Below are 20,826 nucleotides of genomic sequence, written 5' to 3'. Positions count from 1 at the left end.
GCGCACTTGGCTGCAAGCTGGAGGATGGAGCGCATGGAGGGAGCTTCGAGCAAGTAAGGCTGGCATGGTCTGTGCTGCCACGTTGGAGTTATTACGTAAATTTCCCACGTGGCACATTCCACCCACCCATCGTCACCGCGACGTGTCGAGCTCGACAAGTCGGTGACCCCTCCCACACCCCGCGTCCATCGCATCGTCCAAAACAACTCGAGGCGACAACCACTCGAGAAAATGCGGATCACCCCTCTCCTCGGCCTCGCGGCGGCGCTCGCCACCGCCTCGGCCCGCCGCTCCCACCTCGACAGCGACGACGCGACGCCCCAGAGCTTTGTCAACACGGCCGTCGCGCGCACCGTCGAGCTGGGCGGCGCGACGAGCCTCGTCACGACGCAGTACAATGCCAAGGCGCTAGTCGACAACCCTGGCGCGTACGTGCTCGCGCTGGGCGGGCAGGGCGCGCCACCGCCGGCGTGGTACGAGGTGCTGGTTGGCGGCAAGGCCGTGGACGGGGTCGAGTTTGGGTCGCTGGACGGGTGAGTGGGGGCGAGGGGAGGGGATTCACTGCTAGGAGGGGAATGGATGCTGACTACTCAGCGCCCCCGCCCTCTCGGTCCCCGTTGGCAAGCTGGCAAAGGACGCGGCCGTCGTCATCTCCCTCACGGCGCTCACGGCCCACTCGTCGCGCCCCCTGCCGCACGAGATCGGGCAGCGCGACCCCCAGTACTTGCTCTGGGAGACCAACTCGACGCTCGTCGACAGCGCGTACAAGTCGGATGTTGAGCGCATCAAGATTCGGTAAGTGTGGCGTGGCGGCGTGGACGACGTGCCGCCGGCAGAAGAGGCTAAGCTCACGCCCACCCCAGCGCGCCCACCCCCTCGATCCTCCAGCACGGCAACGTGCCGACGACGTACACGCGCGACACGGACGTGACCAAGTCGGGCTCGACGCTCACCCTCGGCCCGTTCTACGGCGTGCCGCCCACGATCGGCGGCGCCGGAGCCGCTGACCAGGCGCCCTTCTACGTCCACTACGAGACGACCAACCCCATCGTCGGGATCCGCAGCCTCAAGCGCGCGGCCGAGGTCAGCCACTGGGGCGGCAACCTCAACATCCAGGACGAGATTGCGCTGTTTAATGACGGGCCTACGTGAGTTGTTGGAGGGGTGCTTTGCTCGCCGTGGGCTCGCTGACACTCGCCCCAGCCTCCGCGGCCAGTTCTCGCGCCTCGCGCACCAGCAGTCCAAGTTCCACGCGACCAAGCCCGCCCAGATCCTCACCGAGCTCACGCTCCGCCTGCCCCCGACCGCCCACTCGGTCTACTACTACGACGTGATTGGCAACGTGTCGACGTCGCACTTCCGCCCCGGGCAGGGCGCGAGCACGGCCTCGCTGACGGGCCGCGCGCCGCGTGTGGTCGACGGCACGCTCGAGATCAAGCCGCGCTACCCCGTCCTCGGGGGCTGGAACTACTCGTTCACCGTCGGCTGGGACAGCCCGCTCAGCGGCGCGCTGCGCGTCGACGCCAAGACGGGCCGCCACGTGCTCGCCGTGCCGTTCCTCACGGGCCTCAAGGACGTGGTCGTCGACGACGAGGAGCTGCGCATCGTGCTGCCCGACGGCGCGACCGACGTCGAGGTGTTCACGCCCTTCCCCGTCGACGCGATCGAGCACTCGGTCCACAAGACGTACCTCGACACGACTGGCCGCCCCGTCGTGACCATCACAAAGGCGCTCGTGACCGAGAACCACGCGCAGAACGTGTACGTGTCGTACAACTACCCGCTGTCGGCGCAGCTGCAAAAGCCGTTGATTGTCACTGGCGTCGTGGGTGTGCTGCTGTTCGTGTTCATCGTGCTCAGGCGCGTCGACTACAACATTGCGTCGGCGGCCGAGCGCAAGAGGAAGTAGGCGGCGAAAGCAGGCGCGAAGAGTAGACACCGCGTGCGTCAGTGCGCATAGAGCATGCATCGAGTGTAGCAGCGAGCAGCGAGCAGTGAGCAGCACGTCAGCGCTGCGAGCGGGCGAGGGCGAGAGCGTGCTCGGCGGGCGTGCTGAGTGGCTTCCTTGCTCCATCTGCATCCTTCTATCGCGTCTACTTCCTGTAGTGTTTTCTATCCCCCCACCTATCCCCATCCGACCTCCCACCACCAGTATCCCGCAACCTCGTCGGTCCTCCCCTCGCCCTTGCGGCCGCGCACGCTCTTCTTGCCCTCGCCACGGACGCCGAGGCGGAGGCCGTGGGCGGCGCCGAGCCCCTCGCCCCTCAGCCGCTCATCGACGGCGCACACGTCCCCGCCGGCGGCCTTGGCCGCGGCCGCGCGCTCGGCGAGCGGGGGGTACGATGCCAGCGTGGGGAAGTGCTCGTCGATGCTCTCGAGCTCGGGGGTAAACGTCGGCCGGATCGGCGAGAGGAGGTGCATCGTCCCGCCCGCGCCGCCGCCGCCCGCGACCCCCTCGGGCGGGCAGAGCACCCAGCTCGCGACGGCGCGCAGCATCGCCGCGTGCGTCGGGTCGTACACGCAGTCGCTGGCGAGCACGAGGTCGAACGGCGTGTGCGTGTGCCGTGCGAGCTCCTCCTCTTCCCCGTCGAAGGCGCCCTGCCCGGCCTGCGCGGCCATGTACGCTGGGAAGGTCGTCCAGTCGAGCTTGGCGATCTCGATGGCGGGCAGCGCCGGAGCTCCGGGCACGCGCGGCGGCGCGTTCAGGTCGACGCAGATGCGCAGGTTTGCGAGGACGTCGGGGTGGAAGTCTGTGGCTACGACCAGGCCGGCGTCGGTGGGCTGCGCCTTGTCGGGGGAGGAGGAGAGCGAGGCCGCGCCGTCACGCACGGCGCGCAGGTCGAGCAGCTTGCGGCACAGGATGGACAGTAGCCCCGTGCCCGCGCCGAGCTCGAGCACGCGGACTCCCCCGCCGTGGGGGTACGGCTCGTCGTTTTGCGGGAAGAGGCCGAAGTCTGCTGGCCGGAGCGCCATCTCGCGCCCGAGGAGGATGGCGCTCCCCCACGTCTGGACGCCGACGCTGATGTGGTCGGACATCGGGGCGTCGTGCAGCAGCACGGGGAGGACGGCGCGGCGCGCGCGGCGCCCGGCGACGGGGGAGCGCGAGAGCGTCGACGTCGGGCTCACGCTGCGCGCCTCGGAGGCGCGACGGGGCATCGCGCGCATCGGTACCATCGGAGACACGGGGCTCGTGGCCAGCGACTGCAGGAACTTGCCAGTCTCGGGCGAGAGCGCCGGGTTCGGCGCGGCCAGCTGCGGGCGGAGCGCGCGCAGCGCCGGGGCGAGCTCGGGCGCGAGCGGGAAGAGGAGGTGGCGCGTGAGCGAGCCGGCGGCTGGCGTCAGCGCTGCAGGGCGAGTCTACTCACCAGAGGTCCCCGCCATCATGGAGAGCACGGCCGTCGCCTCGCGCATGACGGCTTCCGTATCCTCGTCGCCGTCGTCGCCCGCCTCCTCGATGACGGCCTGCGCGCGGCGCACGACGCCGTTGAGCCACTTTTCCGCCCACTCGCGCTCGAACGGGTCGTTGTGGGCCATGTCGTCGTCGTCGCCGTCGTCTTCAAAGTCGAACGGGTCCTCCCCGTTCTCCTCGTCCTCCACGCCCAGCCCCTCCATCTGCAGGCCGAGAGCGGGCAGGTCGACCGCCCCGCCGCTGAGCGTGCGCCGCTTCCGGTCCCCCTCGTCGAGCTCGACGTCGCCGGCGAGAAAGCCCCCGTGGATAGGCGGCATGTACAGCTCCTTGAGCACGGCCATGTGCGCGAGCAGCTCGGCCGGCTCGAGCGGGGACAGCGTGTACACCGCCCGCGGGAGGTGCGGGAGGAGCTGCGTGGGGAGCACCCCGCGCGGCATTGTGGTGGGGGTGGAGGCAAGGGGGGAGTGGGGTGCCGGTGAGGTGCGGTACAGGTGCACGTTGTTGACGGCGATGTGGGTGGGGTCGGGACGCGAACTTTTTGGAGACCTCCACCGGTGGGTGGGTGGGTGACCTTGGCGGTGGGTGGGGTGGTGGGTGGCTCACGTCAGGCGTCGAATGCCCGGACAACGAGTGGGGGGCTTGGGCCGCGGGCTGTACGCCATCTCGTGGTATACTCGACTTGCAATAGGCATTGGAACAGTTGGGCAAGTTGCTATTGCATGCAGAGTATCACCGATGTCGTGGGAGGCCGTCGCGAGACGGCAGTCGCGGCGGCGGCCACGGCCGGCTCACCCACTCTGACACGGCGCTGCTGCATCGTGCTTCCGAGACAAGGCCCCGCTGGCTCTGCCCCATCTGTCCACCCAGGCCCTCAGGCAGAATCGAGCGGCCAGGCTGGCTGGCCGATATTGGCAGTGGTAGACGGCGCGCACTTGGCGGCACAGTCGCCACCTCTCAGCCAGGCTGCCACCGCCCGACCCCCGACCGACCGCACAACACCCGTCGACGCAACGAGGATACCGAGGGCGTGAGCGTGTGAGCTGAGCGGCCTGGCCGACCGTCTGCCTCTCCGTGTCCATGGCCCTCCCCCGCCCTATTCTCGGCCAAGCCCTCGGTGCACGCGGCGTCCCCCACGCAGAAAGTGCGCGGCGCACCTGCGCGGCAACCGCCGGCCCCGCTCCCCCACCCGCTCCCCCACTTTGCGCCGCTCCACCCGTACTTGCTTCGGAATGCGCTGCACGCGCTGCACCGACAACAAGCAAGGTGGGGGTGGGCTTTCGTCGCCCGAGGACCCCACCTGCGGCCTCCTGCGACCCCACTTGAGTGGGGAGGTGTGCAGAGAAAGACGTCTTCGCGCAGTTGCAGTTGGCATCGCACAGTCGCTGGCCCCGACGAGACGACACCATGGCCACCGACACGCTCACCCAGGACGCGGCCACCGACACGCTCATCCAAGGCGCGACCGTCATCAGCGGCGACGAGGCCGCCGCGCCCTACGTCGCCGACGTGCTCCTGCGCGACGGGCTCATCGCGGCCATCGGCGAGGGCCTGCACGCGCCCGGCGCCGACGTGGTCGACGCGGCAGGCCTCTACCTCGCCCCCGGGTTCATCGACATGCATGCGCACTCCGACCTGTACCTGCTCACGGCGCCGGCGCACGCGCCGAAGATAACGCAGGGGTGTACGGTGGGTTGGGGCGTGGGGCGTGGCGTGGCACTGACGGCTGCGACCCAACTACTACTCGCACCCCCGACTCGCTCCCCTCCAGACCGAAGTCGTGGGCCAAGACGGCATATCCTACGCGCCGGTGCGCACCGCCGCGCAGATGACGGCTATCCGCGCCCAGATCGCGGGGTGGAACGGCAACCCCTCGGACGAGGAGTGCACCGCGCCCCCGCTCGCCAGCGTCGGCATGTTCCAGTGGCGCAGCATCAAAGAGTACCTCGACACGTTGGACCGCAACGGGCCAGCGACCAACGTCGCCATGCTCGTCCCGCAGGGCAACCTGCGTCTGCTCGCCTGCGGGCCGTACGACGCGGTGGCCACCCCCTCCGAGATCGCCGAGCAGGCTGCGCTCCTGCGCGACGCGATGGCCGACGGCGCGGTCGGCATGAGCTCGGGCCTGACGTACACTCCCGGCATGTACGCGAGCACGAGCGAGCTCGCGGTGCTGTGCCGCGTCCTCGCTACCTACCCAGGCGCGTACTACGCCCCACACCACAGGAGCTACGGGCACCGCGCGCTCGAGAGCTACGCCGAGATGGTCGGCCTCGCGCATGACACCGGGTGCCCAGTGCACCTGACGCACGCGACCATGAACTTTGCCGAGAATAGGGGCCGGGCCGGCGAGCTGCTCGCGCTGATCGACAACTCGCGCGCAGCCGGCGCAGACATAACGCTCGACACGTACCCCTACCTTCCCGGCTGTACGACGCTCGCCGCCCTCCTCCCGTCCTGGGCGAGCGCGGGCGGGCCGGCCGAGACGCTCGCGCGGCTCGCTGACGAGATGACGCGCGAGAAGATCCGCGTCGCAGTCGAAGTGACGGGCTGCGACGGCGGGCACGGGATCCCGACCAACTGGGCCGAGATTGAGGTGGGCGGATCTTGTGGCGCCACTGACGGTAGATCGGGTCGACCACCCACCCCGACCTGGCGGGCTACGCAGGGCGGCGCGTGGCGGACGTCGCGCGGGCCGAGTCGCGCCCCGCCATCAGCGTCTTCTTCGACGTGCTGACAAAGGACGCGCTCGCGACGTCGTGCCTCATGCACGTCGGGCACGAGGCCAACGTGCGCGCGATAATGGCGCACGGCACGCACATGGGCGGCTCGGACGCGATTCTGCACGGCAGCACGCTGCACCCCCGCGCGTGGGGCACGTTCCCCCGCTTCCTGGGGCACTATGCGCGCGACGTCGGCATCGCGAGCGTGCCGGACATGGTCGCGCATCTCACCAGCAGGCCGGCCAAGCGCCTCGGCGTGTGGCCACACCGCGGGGCCGTCGCGGTCGGCTCGGCCGCGGACCTCGTCCTCTTCAACCCCGACACCGTCGCCGACATGGCGACGCACGCCGAGCCGACGCTCCCGGCAAAGGGCATCGAGTGGGTCTTTGTCAACGGCGTCGCGGCGCTCGCGGGGGGCAAGACGACGGGCGCGCGGGCTGGCGTGACGCTGCGGAGGCGGGCAGACGGCAGGGTCACGAACAAGGGGGCGTAGGCGTGGGTTGTATAACATCTGCATGGACAACGGTAGACAACGGTATGGGATGGGTACAGGGGGTGTGGCCATGACGGCGTCAACGGTGCTGCTGCCCACTACTGCTTGAGCTTCTTCGCAACCGGCGCGCCGTTGTTGGACACCTTGCGCAGGATGGCGAGGAGCCACACCAGAAGCTTGACGGGCGCAAAGAAGAAGATGTATGGGAACGTGGACCCCTTGGTGTCCGAGAAGGCGCGGAGGCGCGCCACGCGCTCCTGCGAGCGCAGGATGCTCTTGAAGCGCGTCTGCAGCAGCGTGTACTGCGACCCGAGGACCATGCCGACCTCCTTGTTCTTCTGCTCGACGACGCCGCCGCGCACCGTCCACACGTTGTCCGTCTTGAGCGACGCGTCGGTCGCCGCGCGCACAATCGTGTCGGCGGCCACGGGCGCGTTCGTGTCCGACAGGTCCTGCGCCTCGACAAAGTCGGAGAGCACGCCGATGACCTCCAAGCGCTCGAGCTGCGAGCGCCACAGGCCGAGGACCGAGCCGCGCGCCGCCTTGGTCATGGGGTCCTGGCCTGGGGGGTCAGCGCGGGCGAGCGGAGCGAGCGGGCGACGTTGTCATGAGCAGGACTGGACTGCTACGGTCCAGCATAGTCCTATCCCTTTCTGCCGTGCCGGCCCCCGGATAGCGCGCCACATCACCACACCACCACCACACCACCACACCGCACTCACCATCGACGGCGAGGAACACCAGCCGCTTGGCAATGTTCTCGTACCGGCGGGCGTACCACAGCGCGACCTTGGTAACGCGAATGACGGGGTCGACGACGGCGTCGAGCGCGGCCTGGTCCGCGCCAGGGATGCCGGCGCTGGGCGGGGGCGGCGTGAAGGCCGTCACGACCGACACGCGCGTGTGCTTGCTGTCAAAGACGGTCGCGAACGCCTGGTTGATCGAGTCGTGCGACTTGAACGACGTGGTGAGGACGGTAATGCTGCGTGCAGTGTTAGCCGGGAACGGCGCTAGTGTGGCGCGGTGGTGTGAGCCCGCCATCGCCGAGTATGGCGAGGGCAGGGGCGGGGGCGGGGGCGTGCATGCATCGTCGCCAGCGAGCTCGACGACGACGGACACGACAGAGCCAGCAGTCGACGCTCACACCGCACAGCCCACCCTACTTACTTCTTGAACGACGGCGGTGCGATGGGCGTTGCGTAGTACACAGTCGCGCTGGCGGCGTCAGTTGCGTCACACCCCCGACCCGACCCACCCCTTGGCCGTGGCCTTTTGCGCGACGCTCTCGCTGAACGGGCTGTCGCCAAAGATGAGGACTGCGGTGGACATGGCGTGGGGAGGGGGGAGGGGGGAGATGGGAGAGAGAGAAGGAGAAACGAGTGTGAGTGAGTTGGATGAGTTGAGTTGCTTAAACGCCCTTGAGGCGTCTGTCTCTGTCGCCGGCCAACTCGCCCGGCGCGCGCCCAACTTCTCTCGGGCATCGTCATTTCAAGTTAATCCGCGCGTCAGATAACCGTGCGCGAAATCCACCGCGGGCAAGGGGCTTATGCGGCCCCTCCTTCTGCCACGCGACACCCACGCGCACACCACGCCCTCGGCCCACACCGGCACCGGCCATCCTCCGCATCTCGCGCATTGTCCGGAAAATGTCTCGTCGGCATCGAGCTCGACAACAAACTACCCACCACCATGCGGGCTACACCAGCATTCTCGAGGCTGGCGTCGGCAGCACGGCCGTCGTGCGCGCGCCCCGTCGTGCCCCGCCTCGCACGCGCCTACGCCACCCCGGCCCCTCCCAAGCCGCCCGCCCCGTCCTCGTCAGCAGCGGCCCCCTCTGCGTCCGCCTCGGCCTCGGCAGCCCGCGGCGCCGCGATCAAGGCAGCCCGCGACAAGATGTACGCCGAGAACATGCGCCGCAACCGCACCATCCTGCTGTACTCTGTCGGCGCGCTCGCCATCGCCACGGGCGTGACGTACGCCGCCGTGCCCGCCTACCGCGCCTTCTGTGCCGCCACGGGCTTTGCAGGCACGCCCATGACGGACCCGGAGCGGTTCTCCGCCGACAGGCTGTACGCGACCGACGAGAGCAAGGGCCGGCCGATCACGGTGCGCTTCGAGGCCACGTCCAACGACGCGCTCCCGTGGAGCTTTGAGCCCCAGCAGCGCAGCGTCCGCGTCGTGCCGGGCCAGACGGCGCTCGCCTTCTACAGGGCCAAGAACAACTCGGACCAGGACCTGATTGGTATCGCGACGTACAACATGACTCCGGACAAGGTGCGTGGCTGAGAGGGTCGCGGGCACTGCCCGCGGACACTGTCCGCTCCGAGGAGAAACTCGCTGACGCGTCTGCTCCGGCTGCTCCGCTCGTCACATGTCACCGACGCCGTATTCATACACCAGATCGCACAGTACTTTGCCAAGGTCGAGTGCTTCTGCTTTGAGGAGCAGAAGATTCGTGCCGGCGAGGAGGTCGACCTGCCCGTCTTCTTCTTCATTGACCGTGATATCGTCGACGACCCGACACTGGACAACGTTGACGACGTCGTCCTGTCCTACACCTTCTTCCGCGCGCGCAGGAACGACCGCGGCCACCTCGAGCCCGACGCGCCCGAGGAGGTGGTCCACAAGACGCTCGGGTGGGACAAGTACGAGCACGCGCCAAAGGCCGGCGCCGAGGGCAAGGCGGCATGAGTGGGCAGGGGAGATCAAACAGGTAGACAGCATCGTAGACTGCATTGGATAGCATGAACAGCACTTTTCAGACGGCGTGGGGGGGTTGCTGGCTGCCTGGCGGCTACCCGGCTTGCACCGAGCGGCTGTGGCTCGGCCTCGGCCGGTCGACCGGCCCCCGCCTCGGACCCACTCGCCTGTGCTCAAAGGAGCGGTGGGTAGTGCACTCGTGGTGCTCTACCGAGGCATGCAAAGGGGAATGAGCATGCACCAGGCTCGGAGGCCGTATTGTTGCAGCAACTTGTCTGACTTTTGGATCTCGCCACACCCGCGCCACGTGGTGTCGAGATCGCTTGTACGCGCTTGCCGCTCGCTGCTCGACGTCATGCGCCGCCAAAGCTTGTCGCACCTCGTCCATTGTTGTTGCATCTCGTTCTGCGCCATCACACGACGCGCGCGCCGCTCAGCTGCTCTCCCCCCTCCTCTGCCCGACTCGCCTTTGACTCGGCGGGGCCCACGACGTCCAAGCCACGAGTAGATCCAAATCGCCCGTCGCCCCCCACCCCACACACGCCGCCGCACACACGCACACCCCGCGCGCAACGCCAACAACGTGACAGTGACTACCTACCTGTTTGGAGAGCATCCATCCACACGGCCGGCGGCTGTATGCACAGGCACCTGGGAAGCAGAACAGCATGAGAAGCGGGTCTGACGAGTGGGTTGTGCTCCTTTGCTGTTCAGCTTGCCCTCCCACTAACCATGGCCCCCAGGTCGTTTCTGCCCCAGATCGTCGGCGTGAGTTGGCTCCAGAGGCTGCAGCTACGGCGACAGCCTCGCACCTCGCCTCGCCCTGCGCATCAGGTCCGGTGTGCCCGGCCCGGTCCTGGCGCGAGGCGCATCGCTCCCCTCACCCCGCCCAGCTCGCTGACTCGCAGCTCTTCTACACCGACTTTGACACGGTCGCCGGCCCACAAGTCCGGCACCAGGTGCCCGAGAACCTCATCACTTCGCCGGGCCAGGACGTGGCCCCATCGCGCTCCGTGTCACGGTCGCGCTCACGGCCCCGGTCGGGCTCGCTGAGACATGGGTCGCCCGTCCGGCCGGCGCAGCGCGCGCAGCCCAAGCTGCTCAACTTTGCCTCGATCGCAGAGTTTGTCATCCCCAAGCCCCCGCTCTTCGGCAAGCTCGTGACCTGCCGTGCGCCGGGAGCGTGGGACGTCGGCGACGAGGGGCAGCGCAACGAGTTTGAGTTTGACGAGCGTGGCCGGCCAGAGTGGGACGCGTCCAACAGGCGCGGAAAGCACGAGTACCGCATCATCGGGCTCGCGAGCGTGCTGGGCGAGGAGACGAGGAAGTACGACCGCAACCAGTACATCTGGAACCTGTGCTTTGTGTTCCGGGCGACTGCGAGACTCGAGGCGTTCGAGCCCGTCGTGCGCAAGGTCGCGCGTATCCTCAGGAGCGCAGAGGTGGGTTGGTCGGGCGAGACGGCGCTGACGGCAGATTGAATCAGAGTACCTCTCCAACCCGAAGCCGGAGCACACGCCGACGCTGGCCGTGCTCGAGCAGCTGTTCGAGGACCTCAACTCGTACTCTGAGACGTCGATCCCGCTCGACGGGTTCAACACGCTCGAGCTCAAGCTCTTCCCCTTCTATCGTGCGTGCGCAGACCAACGATTTGCGGGCTATGAGCTGACGGCCCAGCCAACCCCTCCGATGTCACCGACTGGGACGTCCCAGTCGCGCTTGTCAACATCAACGCCCTCAAGGATGACAACTGGGACATCACGGCGGCCCGCGTGGCCCAGCACATCAACGGCATCAACCACTCTGCGCGTATCGCCCAGCTCGCCGACGCGGATCCGGCTCTCGTCCGCGAAACGCTCCGGCACATGCTCTTCTACCAGGTCATCATGATGGTCGACATCTTCCAGTACTCGAACATGTACGCCGTCACGCCAGCCTTTCCCCGCCTCACGTCCGACGAAACCGTCATGCAAGAGTGTGGACCCTACGTCACGCGCGCCGGCTCGCCAGTGCTCGACTGGCCGATTCTTGCAGCGCTCTACACCAAGCTTACTCCTGGCACGACAGTACATCAGTGGTGCGAGGCCAACGGTATCATTGCCAAGGGCATCGACCCGCGGCGCTTCACGTCGTTTGGCATCATCAAGGGGTTCCTCCGCCGCGTGCAAAGATGGCCAGTCATTGTTGACCGCACAGCGCCCTTGTTACTCGGCTCGGGGTTGGGCCCAGGGCCTTCGACTCTCGCCGTCGGTGCCGCCGCGCAGGGCGGGTTGGGCCCTCACGTCTCGCATGAGCCAAGTAAACGCCGCGTCGGGTTCCAGCACTCTGCAGGGCAGTCGCGTGGTGGCGACTCGGCATTCTCCCGCGCCCAGACACTAGCCGGCGACTCGCAGTTCACCCTGCGGTCAACCGGCTCGGCAACATCGATGCAGCTCGGCGCGTCGCCATCTGGCAGCACGGTCGGCATTGCGCCACGCACACCGCCCTCTGTCGTCGCGAGGTCACCGGGGCGCAAGCTTGGCCGCGCCGATACCATGGGCCGCAGCATCACCTCTGCCGCAGACACGCACCCGTCAATATCGAGCCGGCGCACGAACGGGAACGGCACGTTACGGTCTGGCGGGGGCGCCGCGATGAGCTCGTTTCACAGCATTGCTGCTGCGCGGGCGCGGGACGGCGGGCGGCAATTCGAGCGCGAGGACGAGCTGATCGGCTACCTCGATGGCAGCCACCATGCCGACGAGATCCAGGTGCGCATGGGCATGAGCTGGGCCCAGCTCGAGAACGTGCTTGGCCTCGACGAGCTCGACGATGGCGTGGGTTCCAAGGGAGTGGCAGTGGTGTACAGGTAGAGGGAGAGGGAGCGATAACTTGATTGGTTTTCACATTGCATCATGGCTTGTTCACATGCGACTGATGGGTCTATGCTCGTGTTCGAGATCCATGACTCGCACGTTGTCGAGACGCTGGTTGTATCGCTGGAGAGTGAGTGAGCAGAGCCGTGTGAATCGTTTGGCGTTTCGCATGGCTTGTTGTGCGTCTCCCAGCAAGGGGCGGGCAAGGGGGTAAGGGGTCACCAGCAGGGCTGGTCGGTGCCAGTGACGTGCAGAGTGTGCATGTGATCGACTGCCGGTATGTGCGCATCTGGTTGCTGCTGCGGCAGTGGTTGCCTGCTTGCTCGGTGTTTGATGATGCCCACCCACCCCGTACCCATTGAGCATCCATGACGACAGAATGCCAAGGCAGAGAGAGAGAGGAGAGAGTCAGCGGGTACAAGCATCGACGATTGAGCCGGCGGCGACGATGTGGTGCTTAGCTTAGTGCAAAACGGGCGGGCGGGCGGGCAGGACGGGCAGCCCCCCTTGGTCTTGGCCGGGTATGTGTGGCCTTTTCATTCCACTGCCGCTGCTCCTGCTGCGAGCCCACCTGCCTACCCACCCACCTACCTACAGACGAGAGGCGAGACAATGCAGCGAGCCAGTGCATGCCGAGTTTGGATCTCTGCGCGCTAGTCGGGGTTTCCCAAGATACTGCATAGCAGCTGCTCGGTGTGCCTATTTTGTGATCAGGTGGTCTGGTTGTCGTCGACGTCGTTGTTGTTGCACAGTTACCCGGCTCCCCTCTGACCCATACACCCACCCAAGCTGTTACCCGGCACAAAAAAATCAATCGACACCGACCGAGTCGTTGCATTCTACACCACTCTACACACTCTCCATCGCATCCCACAGCCGTCCAGCAAACAGCCGCGAGTCGCATGCGCCATCACCCAGTCGGGTTGCAACGACCGACAAGGGACAGACCGACACTAGGCCGACGCCCACTCCTGGCCCCGCACCGCAGCCAGCCTGGGGCCCAGGCGCGCCAACAACGTACTACACACACACTACGGCCATCGTCGCCAGCAAAGCAGCGGCGCACACGCACACGTCTGCATCGCACAATCCACCATGGCGCTCGACACGGACCGAGATGGCGCCGGAGGAGGGCCTGTGGCCGTCAAGCGCGCCGAGCCGAGCGCGTTCCCCTTCGGCTTTGGCTCTGCGCCATCTTCCTCTGCCGGCCCAGCCGCGCCGCCAGCGTTCGCGACGGCCGCCGCGCGCCGCGCCGAGCTCGGAGCCCACGCCCCGCTCGTGGCGCAGCTGCAGCGCGAGCTCGAGGACGACGTCGACGACCTGATCAACGAGGAGGGCTGGGACCACGCCACTGCCGCCGGCGCGCAGGACTGGGCCAGCGACTATGGCATGGTGTTCCGCGCTCTTAGAGTGAGTAAGGTAGGCGCTGGGCAGAGGTGCATGCGGAGCAGCGGTCGTCGGCGCGCTCGATACCCACCCCATCTCATTGTTGTCGGGCACCGAGTCATCGTTTACGGTGGCTGGTTGTGGTGCCTTGGCTGCCCGAAAATCGCCCTCCTTTCTATGGCCGCCGCCAGCCCACGCACACAGCCCACGCACGGCCAACAGACCAGTCTGGTCCCCGCCGCTGACAATAACAGAGAAACCATTACAACACGGACAAGACGCACCACCACCTGCTCGGCGCGCTGCAGCGCCGCGCTGACCGCGGCCTCGGCGGTGTCATCCCGCCACCGCCGTCCCCCTTGCTCTCGCTGCTGCCGCTGCCCAAGGTCGTCGACCGGCTCGGCCGCCCGATCGCCGTCCTCACCCTCCGCGACGTTGTCCGCGACTCGTCCGGCTCCCTCTCCGAGCTCAAAGAGTGGATATGGTGGGGGCTCGAGCTGGTCCGCCGCGCACTCCGAGACTACTGGGTCCACGGGCGGAGGGGAAACGGTGCAGAGGGCGCCGTCTTGCTCATTGACGTCAGTGGAGCTGGCTACAGAAACATGGTGAGCAGCGCGACGGACGCACAGACGCATGGCGTGTGGCTAACAGTTGTAAAGGAAGTCGAGCTGCTTCCCACCGTCTTTAGCGTTGGCCATGGCAACTTCCCGGGCCTCTTCGAGAATGTCTACGTTATCAACGCCGGCTGGTCGCATCGGGCCATGTGGAACAGCGTCGTCAAGCGAGTCTTGCCCCGCTCGTCGCTTGAGAAGGTGTCGTTCCTCGACACGCCAGAGTCGAAGGCGGCCGTGTTCGACCTCGACGTTCTGCCACCAGAGTATGGCGGCACCGGGCCAGAGGTCGACATGGAGGCCTCACTGAGGAAGTACTCGCACGCCAGGCCAAACGCGCCTTCACGCGGCCAATCGCGCGTCCACTCGGTGGCCAACTCGCGCGCCCCTTCGCGCGCCAACTCGCGTCCGCCGTCCCGCGACCCATCACGCTCACGCGGCGGGTCGCGAGGGCCGTCGCGCGCCCCTTCCCTCGGCCCACCTGGCCGGCGATCACGGAGCGTTTCGCGCGAACCGCCCACACGCTCCACATCGATGGCCTCGATCGCCGACATCTACTACACGGCTCCGCCCTCGCCCTCCGGTACATTTTACAGCGCCAACGGCACAAGCTACACACCCAGTCGCGCAGGTAGCTACGCGGCGAGCAGCGTGGCGACGAGCCGTGCGCCTTCTCGGCGCTCGAGCTTTGGCCAGGCACTCAGTGGCGGCCTTTCTGGCCTGACGGGCCTCACCTCCCGCCTCGCCATGACCAAGAGCCACAGCGATGTGCGCGCCGTCGCGGCTGTTCACGATGACGATGACCATGTCCACTTTGCCGATGGTCCGGACCGCAGCGATGAAGTCAGGCGCGGGCGTGGCCGCGGACGCGGACGCAGTCTCGGACCCAACGACTCACCCGTCCTCCTCCAAGCCGCGCCCGAGGTCTCCCCAAGGCCTGACCTGCACATTGACACGGGAAGCGGCCCCGCAACGTCATACACTGGCGCTTCGGACGTATCGCCCATCGAGCAGGAAGCCCCGCCGAAGAGCGCCATCCAACGCATCAAGTCGCTCTCCGACTTCCACCTCTACCTGTCCCCGTCACGCCTGGCACACCGCGATCTCCTCTCCGACTCGGAGGATGACGACGACGACATGCCTCCGCCAGTCCACATCCCGCTCCGGCGCACTCTCCGCCCGGCGCTTGTCGACCCTTCTGCTCTGTCGCTTGCTGAGCGCCGTGCGGCGGCTCGCCGCACCGCTGGAGCCGACACGCCCAGTACCCCGCGCGACAAGTACGCCTCCATGCTGCAGGAGTATCACGCGCGCGGTGTGGAACAATACCGCCCCGCCGCGCTCGGCCTGTGCCAGCGGGCCGAGGACGACCCAGAGTGCTCCGACTCCACGCCCGGATCTGAGCCCCCGACCGGCCCGAACACGGCCGCGCCCACGACCGCCATCCAGACGCCGTATGACGAGATTGAGCCTTCCGAGCTGGGAGACGATGACGAGTACTACCACCAAGTCGTGCCCGTCTCCCTGCCTCCGCCAGGCCCCGACGTCTCGTCGCCGAGCGTGTCGTCAGACTCGGAGGCCGTTGTGCTCTCAGCCCGCACGCCCGTGTCCGCGCGCGACGTGCAGTACACGTCGCAGAACCCGTGGTTCGGCTACCCCGTCGTCCGCGTCCCCGCCGGCGACGGCTACACCATTCGGCCGCGGTACGGGCGCAACCGTAAGCGCGACCTCGTCAAGACGCTGCTGTGGCTCTTCCTCATGCGGCTGCAGTCGATGCGGGACGGGTTCGAGCGCGCGCTCGGCCTCGACAAGCTCCGCCGTCTCACGAGCTCGTGGGGCTCGAAGAAGGAGGTCGCCAAGACGCCGTCCCAGGGCCTGGTGGACACCGCCGCCGAGAAGCGCGCGCTCGTAAAGCGCACGGGCAAACACGACTGGATCTGGATGCTCATCGGCTTCCTCCTCGTCCGCGGCACCTGGGCCAACATGCTCGCCGAGACACTTGAACCGCTCGAATCCACTTTCGGTAGCGGACTCCGCGAGTGGCTTGGCCTGATCTAGCCAAATGGCTTGTTGTTGTCTTGTAGACTAAATGTATCAAAGTGTAAAGTTGAGTGAGGTGCAGTGAATTCTGGTGCAATCGATGCATTCACGGCAGGGCTTATGAGTTTTCTACAGGCCGCGGAAACACGGCCATCTTGCTTACTATGCAGGTTTAACACAACTTGCGGGAGGTTAGAGCTCGTCGGGCTCGGGCTCGTCGAACGCCTCGGACACGTCCGTGTACGCCGAGTAGAGCGAGCCGTCGCCCGCCTCGCTGGGGGTGATGGCCTCGTCGAAGTAGTGCTTGGCCACGGAACGCGGTGCTGTGGGGTCAGAGCTGTCCAGAACAACGATGTCTGGCATCTCAACTCACTCTTGGGTGTCTTGGGCAGACGGCACCATTCGCCGACCGAGTAGATGTGCTGAATGTCAGCTTGACCGTATGAACGATGAAGCTTACCCAAGCGACCAAACCAGTCCATCCAGTCTGGTGCGACGCGCCGAGACCACGTCCAGTGTCTCCGTGGAAGAACTCGTAGAACTGGACTGGGCAGGTTAGTTCATGTCCCAAGAACCTGCACGCACCATAGTCCTTGAAGTGCGGGTCGTGGTTGAGCTTCTTGTTGCCACCGTTGACAGCGCGCTCTCCGTTGTCGTCGCGGGCGAAGATGTGGATCAGGCGGTGCTGGATCTCCTCGGCGGCACCGGCCAGGTTCATGTAGTAGCCCGAGTCGGTGGGGCACTCAACAGCAAGGTCGGAGCCCTGTTAAGGTCAGCGGGTACTGCTAAAGGATCGAACACCCACGTAGTACTGGTGGAATCGTTGCAGCGACTCCATGGCAAGATGCGAGATGCAGATCCAGATTGGTCCACTGGTATTGTCAGTTTCGAAGCCTGTGGAGCAGTAAACTCACCGCCAGTTACTGTTGCCACCAAACATGCCCGAGTGCGAGTCTCCAGGCCAGTATGGCACCTCGTTGGTCTGGCCGTCGACAGTGATCGAGTACGGGTGCTCCTTGTGGTACTTGGACAGCGAACGGATACCGTAGTCACTCAGCAGCTGTCGGCGTTAGTTGTCATCGGAAACCCAGTCTTCCAGCAACTAACCTCATCCTCGTCGAGCATCTTCTCGAGAATACGGACAAGGCGGTCCTTGTCCGCAAGCGCGAGCAGGACACGGTCACCACGACCACGAGCTACACGTCAGCCAAACCCTTCCAGCCCAACCTACACTTCATGCTAGCAATGTTACGCTGCGAGACCTCGGGCTGGTTCTCGACGAACCACTGCATGCGCTTCCTGAATCCGGGGTTCTTCTTGAGCACGTGAGGCTCGAGGACGAGCGTGGCGAAGAGGGGGATGATGCCGACGATACTGCGAATGGGCATCTGCGTGGCGTTGCCGTAGCCCCACTGGATGGCGTCGTAGTAGAAGCCGTCCTCTTCTGACCAGAGGGAGAGCTCCTGGTCGTTGGAGGCAGGGTACGTCATGGCGTCGGCGATGTGGATAAAGTGCTCGAAGAACTTGGACGCGATGTCCTCGTAGACCGAGTTGTGCTTTGAGAGCTCGAGTGCAATGCTGAGCATCTGCAGCGCGAAGAAGGCCATCCACGCCGTGCCGTCGGCCTGGCGGAGCTTGGCACCCGAAGGAAGCGGCTCGGAGCGGTTGAAGGCACCAATGTTGTCGAGGCCGAGGAAACCACCCTCGAAGACATTGTTGCCCTCGGCGTCCTTGCGGTTGACCCACCAGGTGAAGTTGAGAAGCAGCTGGCACTGTCAGCGGGTACTTTCGTCATGGCTCACCTTCTGGAAGACACGCTCGAGGAAGTTGAGATCCTCGCGGCCGTAGATCTTTCGCTCCTGCTTGAAGACACGCAGAGTGGCCCAGGCGTGCACGGGCGGGTTGACGTCCGAGAAGTTCCACTCGTACGCGGGCAGAGCACCATCAGGCTTCATGTACCACTCCCTGGTCATGAGATCAAGCTGGCGCTTGGCAAAGGCCGGGTCGACCATGGCCAAGGGGATACAGTGGAAGGCCGTGTCCCAGGTAGCGAACCAGGGGTACTCCCACTTGTCGGGCATGGAGAGAATGTCGTTGATGTAGAGATGCTTCCAGTCCTTGTTACGGCCGAAGCGGCGCGAACGGGGCGGTGGTGGCTGGGACGGGTCACCGTTGAGCCACTCCTGCTGGATGTACTGGTAGTACTGCTTGGTCCACATCATGCCCGCAAGAGCTTGACGCATGACGTTGCGCATGTCATCCGTAATGCCGCTGGGGGCGAGGTTGAAGTAGAACTCGTCGGCATCCTGGCGACGGCCCTCAATGTTGTCATCGAAGAGCTCCTCGTCGAGGATCGTGGGGTCCTCGCTGGGCGCGTTGGGCGTCATCTTGAGACGCACGACGACACAGCCGCCGTTTCCGGGGACGTCACTGAAGACGTAGTGCGCGGCTGCCTTGGTACCAGTCCTCTCGGGGTTGACAAACTTGTCAGCGGGCCAGTACTCGGGCTCGACGGGCTCGCCGTTGACAGTTGCCGACTCGACCTTGGCCTCGGCGGGCTTGTCGCCAGCCGCCTTGTCCTCGAGGGTAGTCGCAGCGAGCTTGTTGTCCAGCGTCGGGTCCTGCAGACCGGTCGGGGTCTTCTCGTCCTCGGTCGGCTTCTCTGGCTGGGGCATGGGCGGGCGGTGCCAGGGGATGACATAGTCGTGGAACGCGTCCTTGTTGTACGGGGTGCGGTTGTGGCCGCCGTACAGGCGCTCAAAGTTGGTCTCGTTCTCGGTGAACAGGAGGTCGGGGACAATGCTCTCGCCGTCAACGAGCACCACACCTCCGCTCTTGGTCGGCGCGGCGGGCGCAGGAGACGGGAGACAGTACAGCCTGGTCGGGGCGAGCGACTCGTGCGACGTCTCAATGACACCCTCGGCAATCTGCTTGAGGTTGGGCATGTTCTCGGGCAGCTCCTTTGGCCAGGACCAGGTGTTGCGGAAGAAGATCTGCGGGAGGAGGTGGAGATCGGCCTTGTCAGGACCACGGTTGTAGGCCGTGATGCGGATCGACATCGAGTTCTCGTCCTCCTCGTCCTTTGCAAACTCGACGAACACGTCCCAGTACCTGTCCTCGTCAAACAGCCCCGTGTCCATGATCTCAAACTCGGGCACGTCGCGGCTGCGGTTGCGGTTCTCGTCCAGCAGCTGCTGGTACGGGTACTTGCCCTGGGGGTACTTGTACAGGTACTTCATGTACGAGTGGGTCGGCGACGAGTCGAGGTAGTAGTAGAGCTCCTTGACGTCCTCTCCGTGGTTTCCCTGCTCGCCCGTGAGGCCGTACATGCGCTCCTTGAGGATATCGTCCTTGCCGTTCCAGAGCGCGAGCGACAGACACAGGCGCTGGTGGTTGTCCGAGATACCAGCGATGCCGTCCTCGCCCCAGCGGTACGCGCGGCTCTTGGACATGGAGAAGGGGAACGAGTTCCACGCGTCGCCGTTCTCAGAGTAGTCCTCGCGGACGGTACCCCACTGACGCTCGCTGAGGTACGGGCCCCAGCGCTTCCAGTGCTTTTCGTACGAGTCTGACTGCTGGAGGCGGTACTCCTCGACCGAGCGGTATCGTGTGCCGAGCTGCGCCCTCAGGCGATCGCGGAACGTCTAAGGTCAGCGAGCCCAGACCCGCACACTCACCTTGGGCGCGGCGCCGGGCGTGCCGTCGCTGGCCGCGCTGGCCGGTCTCGCGGGCTTGGCTGGGTCTGAGCGACATCTCACAGTAACACTCACGCGAGGCGCCGTTCTCCGGCGCGGGCGGCGTCTTCTCAGCAGCGACGGGCGGCGTGCTCTCGTCGTGCGCAGCAGGCGCCCTAGGGTTCTTCGGCAGGCTGGGCGTCAGGACAGCGCACGGGCGGGGGTACTCACTTCTGGACCTGCGCGGCGGAGGGTGCGGCCGAGATCGGTGCGGGGATGTTGATCTTGAGCGGGCCCTCGTGGGCCGGCGCGGCGGCGGGCGCCGAGGCCGACGAGGGGGGGACGGGTGTCGCTGCCCCCGAGCCTGGCGCATCCTCGACCGGCACCTCCTTCTTTGCGGCGGCTGCGGGTCAGTCAGCATCAGCGGCCAAGACTGCAGACTCACGGGTCACGGCGTCCTTTGCTGCTTCTTTTGCGTCCTTGACGGCCCCGAAGAGCTTTGACTGGAGCTTGCGCGCCGACATGGTGTAGGCTTGCCGTGTCGGGTCGTGCGTGCTTTGTGTAGTGGCAAGACGGTGGAGTGGGCGAAGCTGTTGTAAACGGGAGTTGAGTTGGCGGAGGCAGGCAGAGAGTGGCCGAGGCAGAGGCAGGCCCCGGGTGGTCGGTCGAGTGACGTTTTGATTGCCTCTACTGGGTGGAGTGGGGAGTTGCAAAGGGACGACGACACTCAGGGCCTACCAGGCGGCATTGGCACTTGGCTGTAGCCGCCCGCCGCCGCCGCCGCCCTCGACGCCGCTGCCGCTGCGGCCTCATGGCCCAGACACTGAGCACGCAGCCAGCCAGTCAATCTGCACGCCGCTCGACACATGTGGCCCGACGCCAAGGGAGCGAGGGATGTGGCAGGGTTCCGTGGGGGGTGGTGGACGGTGGACGAGGCAGCC

General features: G+C 66.2%; 8 protein-coding genes across 8 annotated transcripts; 5 read left to right on the top strand and 3 right to left on the bottom strand.

Annotated features, from left to right (window-relative positions):
* Positions 1–231: 231 nt before the first annotated feature.
* Positions 232–1,909, top strand: OST1 (dolichyl-diphosphooligosaccharide--protein glycosyltransferase subunit 1; the record flags this gene model as incomplete). Its single annotated transcript, XM_069354009.1, has 4 exons — positions 232–533; positions 595–795; positions 864–1,148; positions 1,204–1,909. 4 exons carry the CDS (start codon positions 232–234, stop codon positions 1,907–1,909), a joined length of 1,494 nt encoding a protein of 497 aa, XP_069208651.1.
* A 215-nt stretch (positions 1,910–2,124) lies between these two features.
* Positions 2,125–3,846, bottom strand: Q8F55_005519 (uncharacterized protein; the record flags this gene model as incomplete). Its single annotated transcript, XM_069354008.1, has 2 exons — positions 2,125–3,332; positions 3,366–3,846. The coding sequence occupies 2 exons, from the start codon at positions 3,844–3,846 to the stop codon at positions 2,125–2,127; spliced, it is 1,689 nt and encodes a 562-aa protein (XP_069208650.1).
* Positions 3,847–4,813: 967 nt separating this feature from the next.
* Q8F55_005518 (uncharacterized protein) lies at positions 4,814–6,622 on the top strand (the record flags this gene model as incomplete). The annotated part of the gene is made up of 3 exons (XM_069354007.1): positions 4,814–5,095; positions 5,178–6,002; positions 6,035–6,622. The coding sequence occupies 3 exons, from the start codon at positions 4,814–4,816 to the stop codon at positions 6,620–6,622; spliced, it is 1,695 nt and encodes a 564-aa protein (XP_069208649.1).
* Positions 6,623–6,720: 98 nt separating this feature from the next.
* Positions 6,721–7,951, bottom strand: Q8F55_005517 (uncharacterized protein; the record flags this gene model as incomplete). Its single annotated transcript, XM_069354006.1, has 4 exons — positions 6,721–7,184; positions 7,345–7,604; positions 7,790–7,837; positions 7,878–7,951. 4 exons carry the CDS (start codon positions 7,949–7,951, stop codon positions 6,721–6,723), a joined length of 846 nt encoding a protein of 281 aa, XP_069208648.1.
* Positions 7,952–8,311: 360 nt separating this feature from the next.
* On the top strand, positions 8,312–9,313 carry COX11 (Cytochrome c oxidase assembly protein cox11, mitochondrial; the record flags this gene model as incomplete). Its single annotated transcript, XM_069354005.1, has 2 exons — positions 8,312–8,896; positions 9,023–9,313. 2 exons carry the CDS (start codon positions 8,312–8,314, stop codon positions 9,311–9,313), a joined length of 876 nt encoding a protein of 291 aa, XP_069208647.1.
* Positions 9,314–9,990: 677 nt separating this feature from the next.
* NPR2 (Nitrogen permease regulator 2) lies at positions 9,991–12,174 on the top strand (the record flags this gene model as incomplete). The annotated part of the gene is made up of 4 exons (XM_069354004.1): positions 9,991–10,017; positions 10,216–10,764; positions 10,799–10,952; positions 11,000–12,174. The coding sequence occupies 4 exons, from the start codon at positions 9,991–9,993 to the stop codon at positions 12,172–12,174; spliced, it is 1,905 nt and encodes a 634-aa protein (XP_069208646.1).
* Positions 12,175–13,272: 1,098 nt separating this feature from the next.
* Q8F55_005514 (uncharacterized protein) lies at positions 13,273–16,229 on the top strand (the record flags this gene model as incomplete). Its single annotated transcript, XM_069354003.1, has 3 exons — positions 13,273–13,587; positions 13,818–14,168; positions 14,223–16,229. 3 exons carry the CDS (start codon positions 13,273–13,275, stop codon positions 16,227–16,229), a joined length of 2,673 nt encoding a protein of 890 aa, XP_069208645.1.
* Positions 16,230–16,403: 174 nt separating this feature from the next.
* On the bottom strand, positions 16,404–20,409 carry Q8F55_005513 (uncharacterized protein; the record flags this gene model as incomplete). Its single annotated transcript, XM_069354002.1, has 13 exons — positions 16,404–16,534; positions 16,585–16,633; positions 16,672–16,757; positions 16,797–16,974; positions 17,017–17,083; positions 17,126–17,271; positions 17,319–17,407; positions 17,443–17,977; positions 18,014–19,855; positions 19,889–19,947; positions 19,982–20,079; positions 20,117–20,288; positions 20,331–20,409. 13 exons carry the CDS (start codon positions 20,407–20,409, stop codon positions 16,404–16,406), a joined length of 3,531 nt encoding a protein of 1,176 aa, XP_069208644.1.
* Between the last annotated feature and the right edge of the window lie 417 nt (positions 20,410–20,826).

This window comes from Vanrija albida, assembly GCF_041260175.1.
Source record: "Vanrija albida strain AlHP1 chromosome Unknown contig_4, whole genome shotgun sequence".
Classification (NCBI taxonomy): domain Eukaryota; kingdom Fungi; phylum Basidiomycota; class Tremellomycetes; order Trichosporonales; family Trichosporonaceae; genus Vanrija; species Vanrija albida.
The sequence above is the reverse complement of the archived record's forward strand: the minus strand, read 5'-3'. Positions and strand labels throughout refer to the sequence as shown.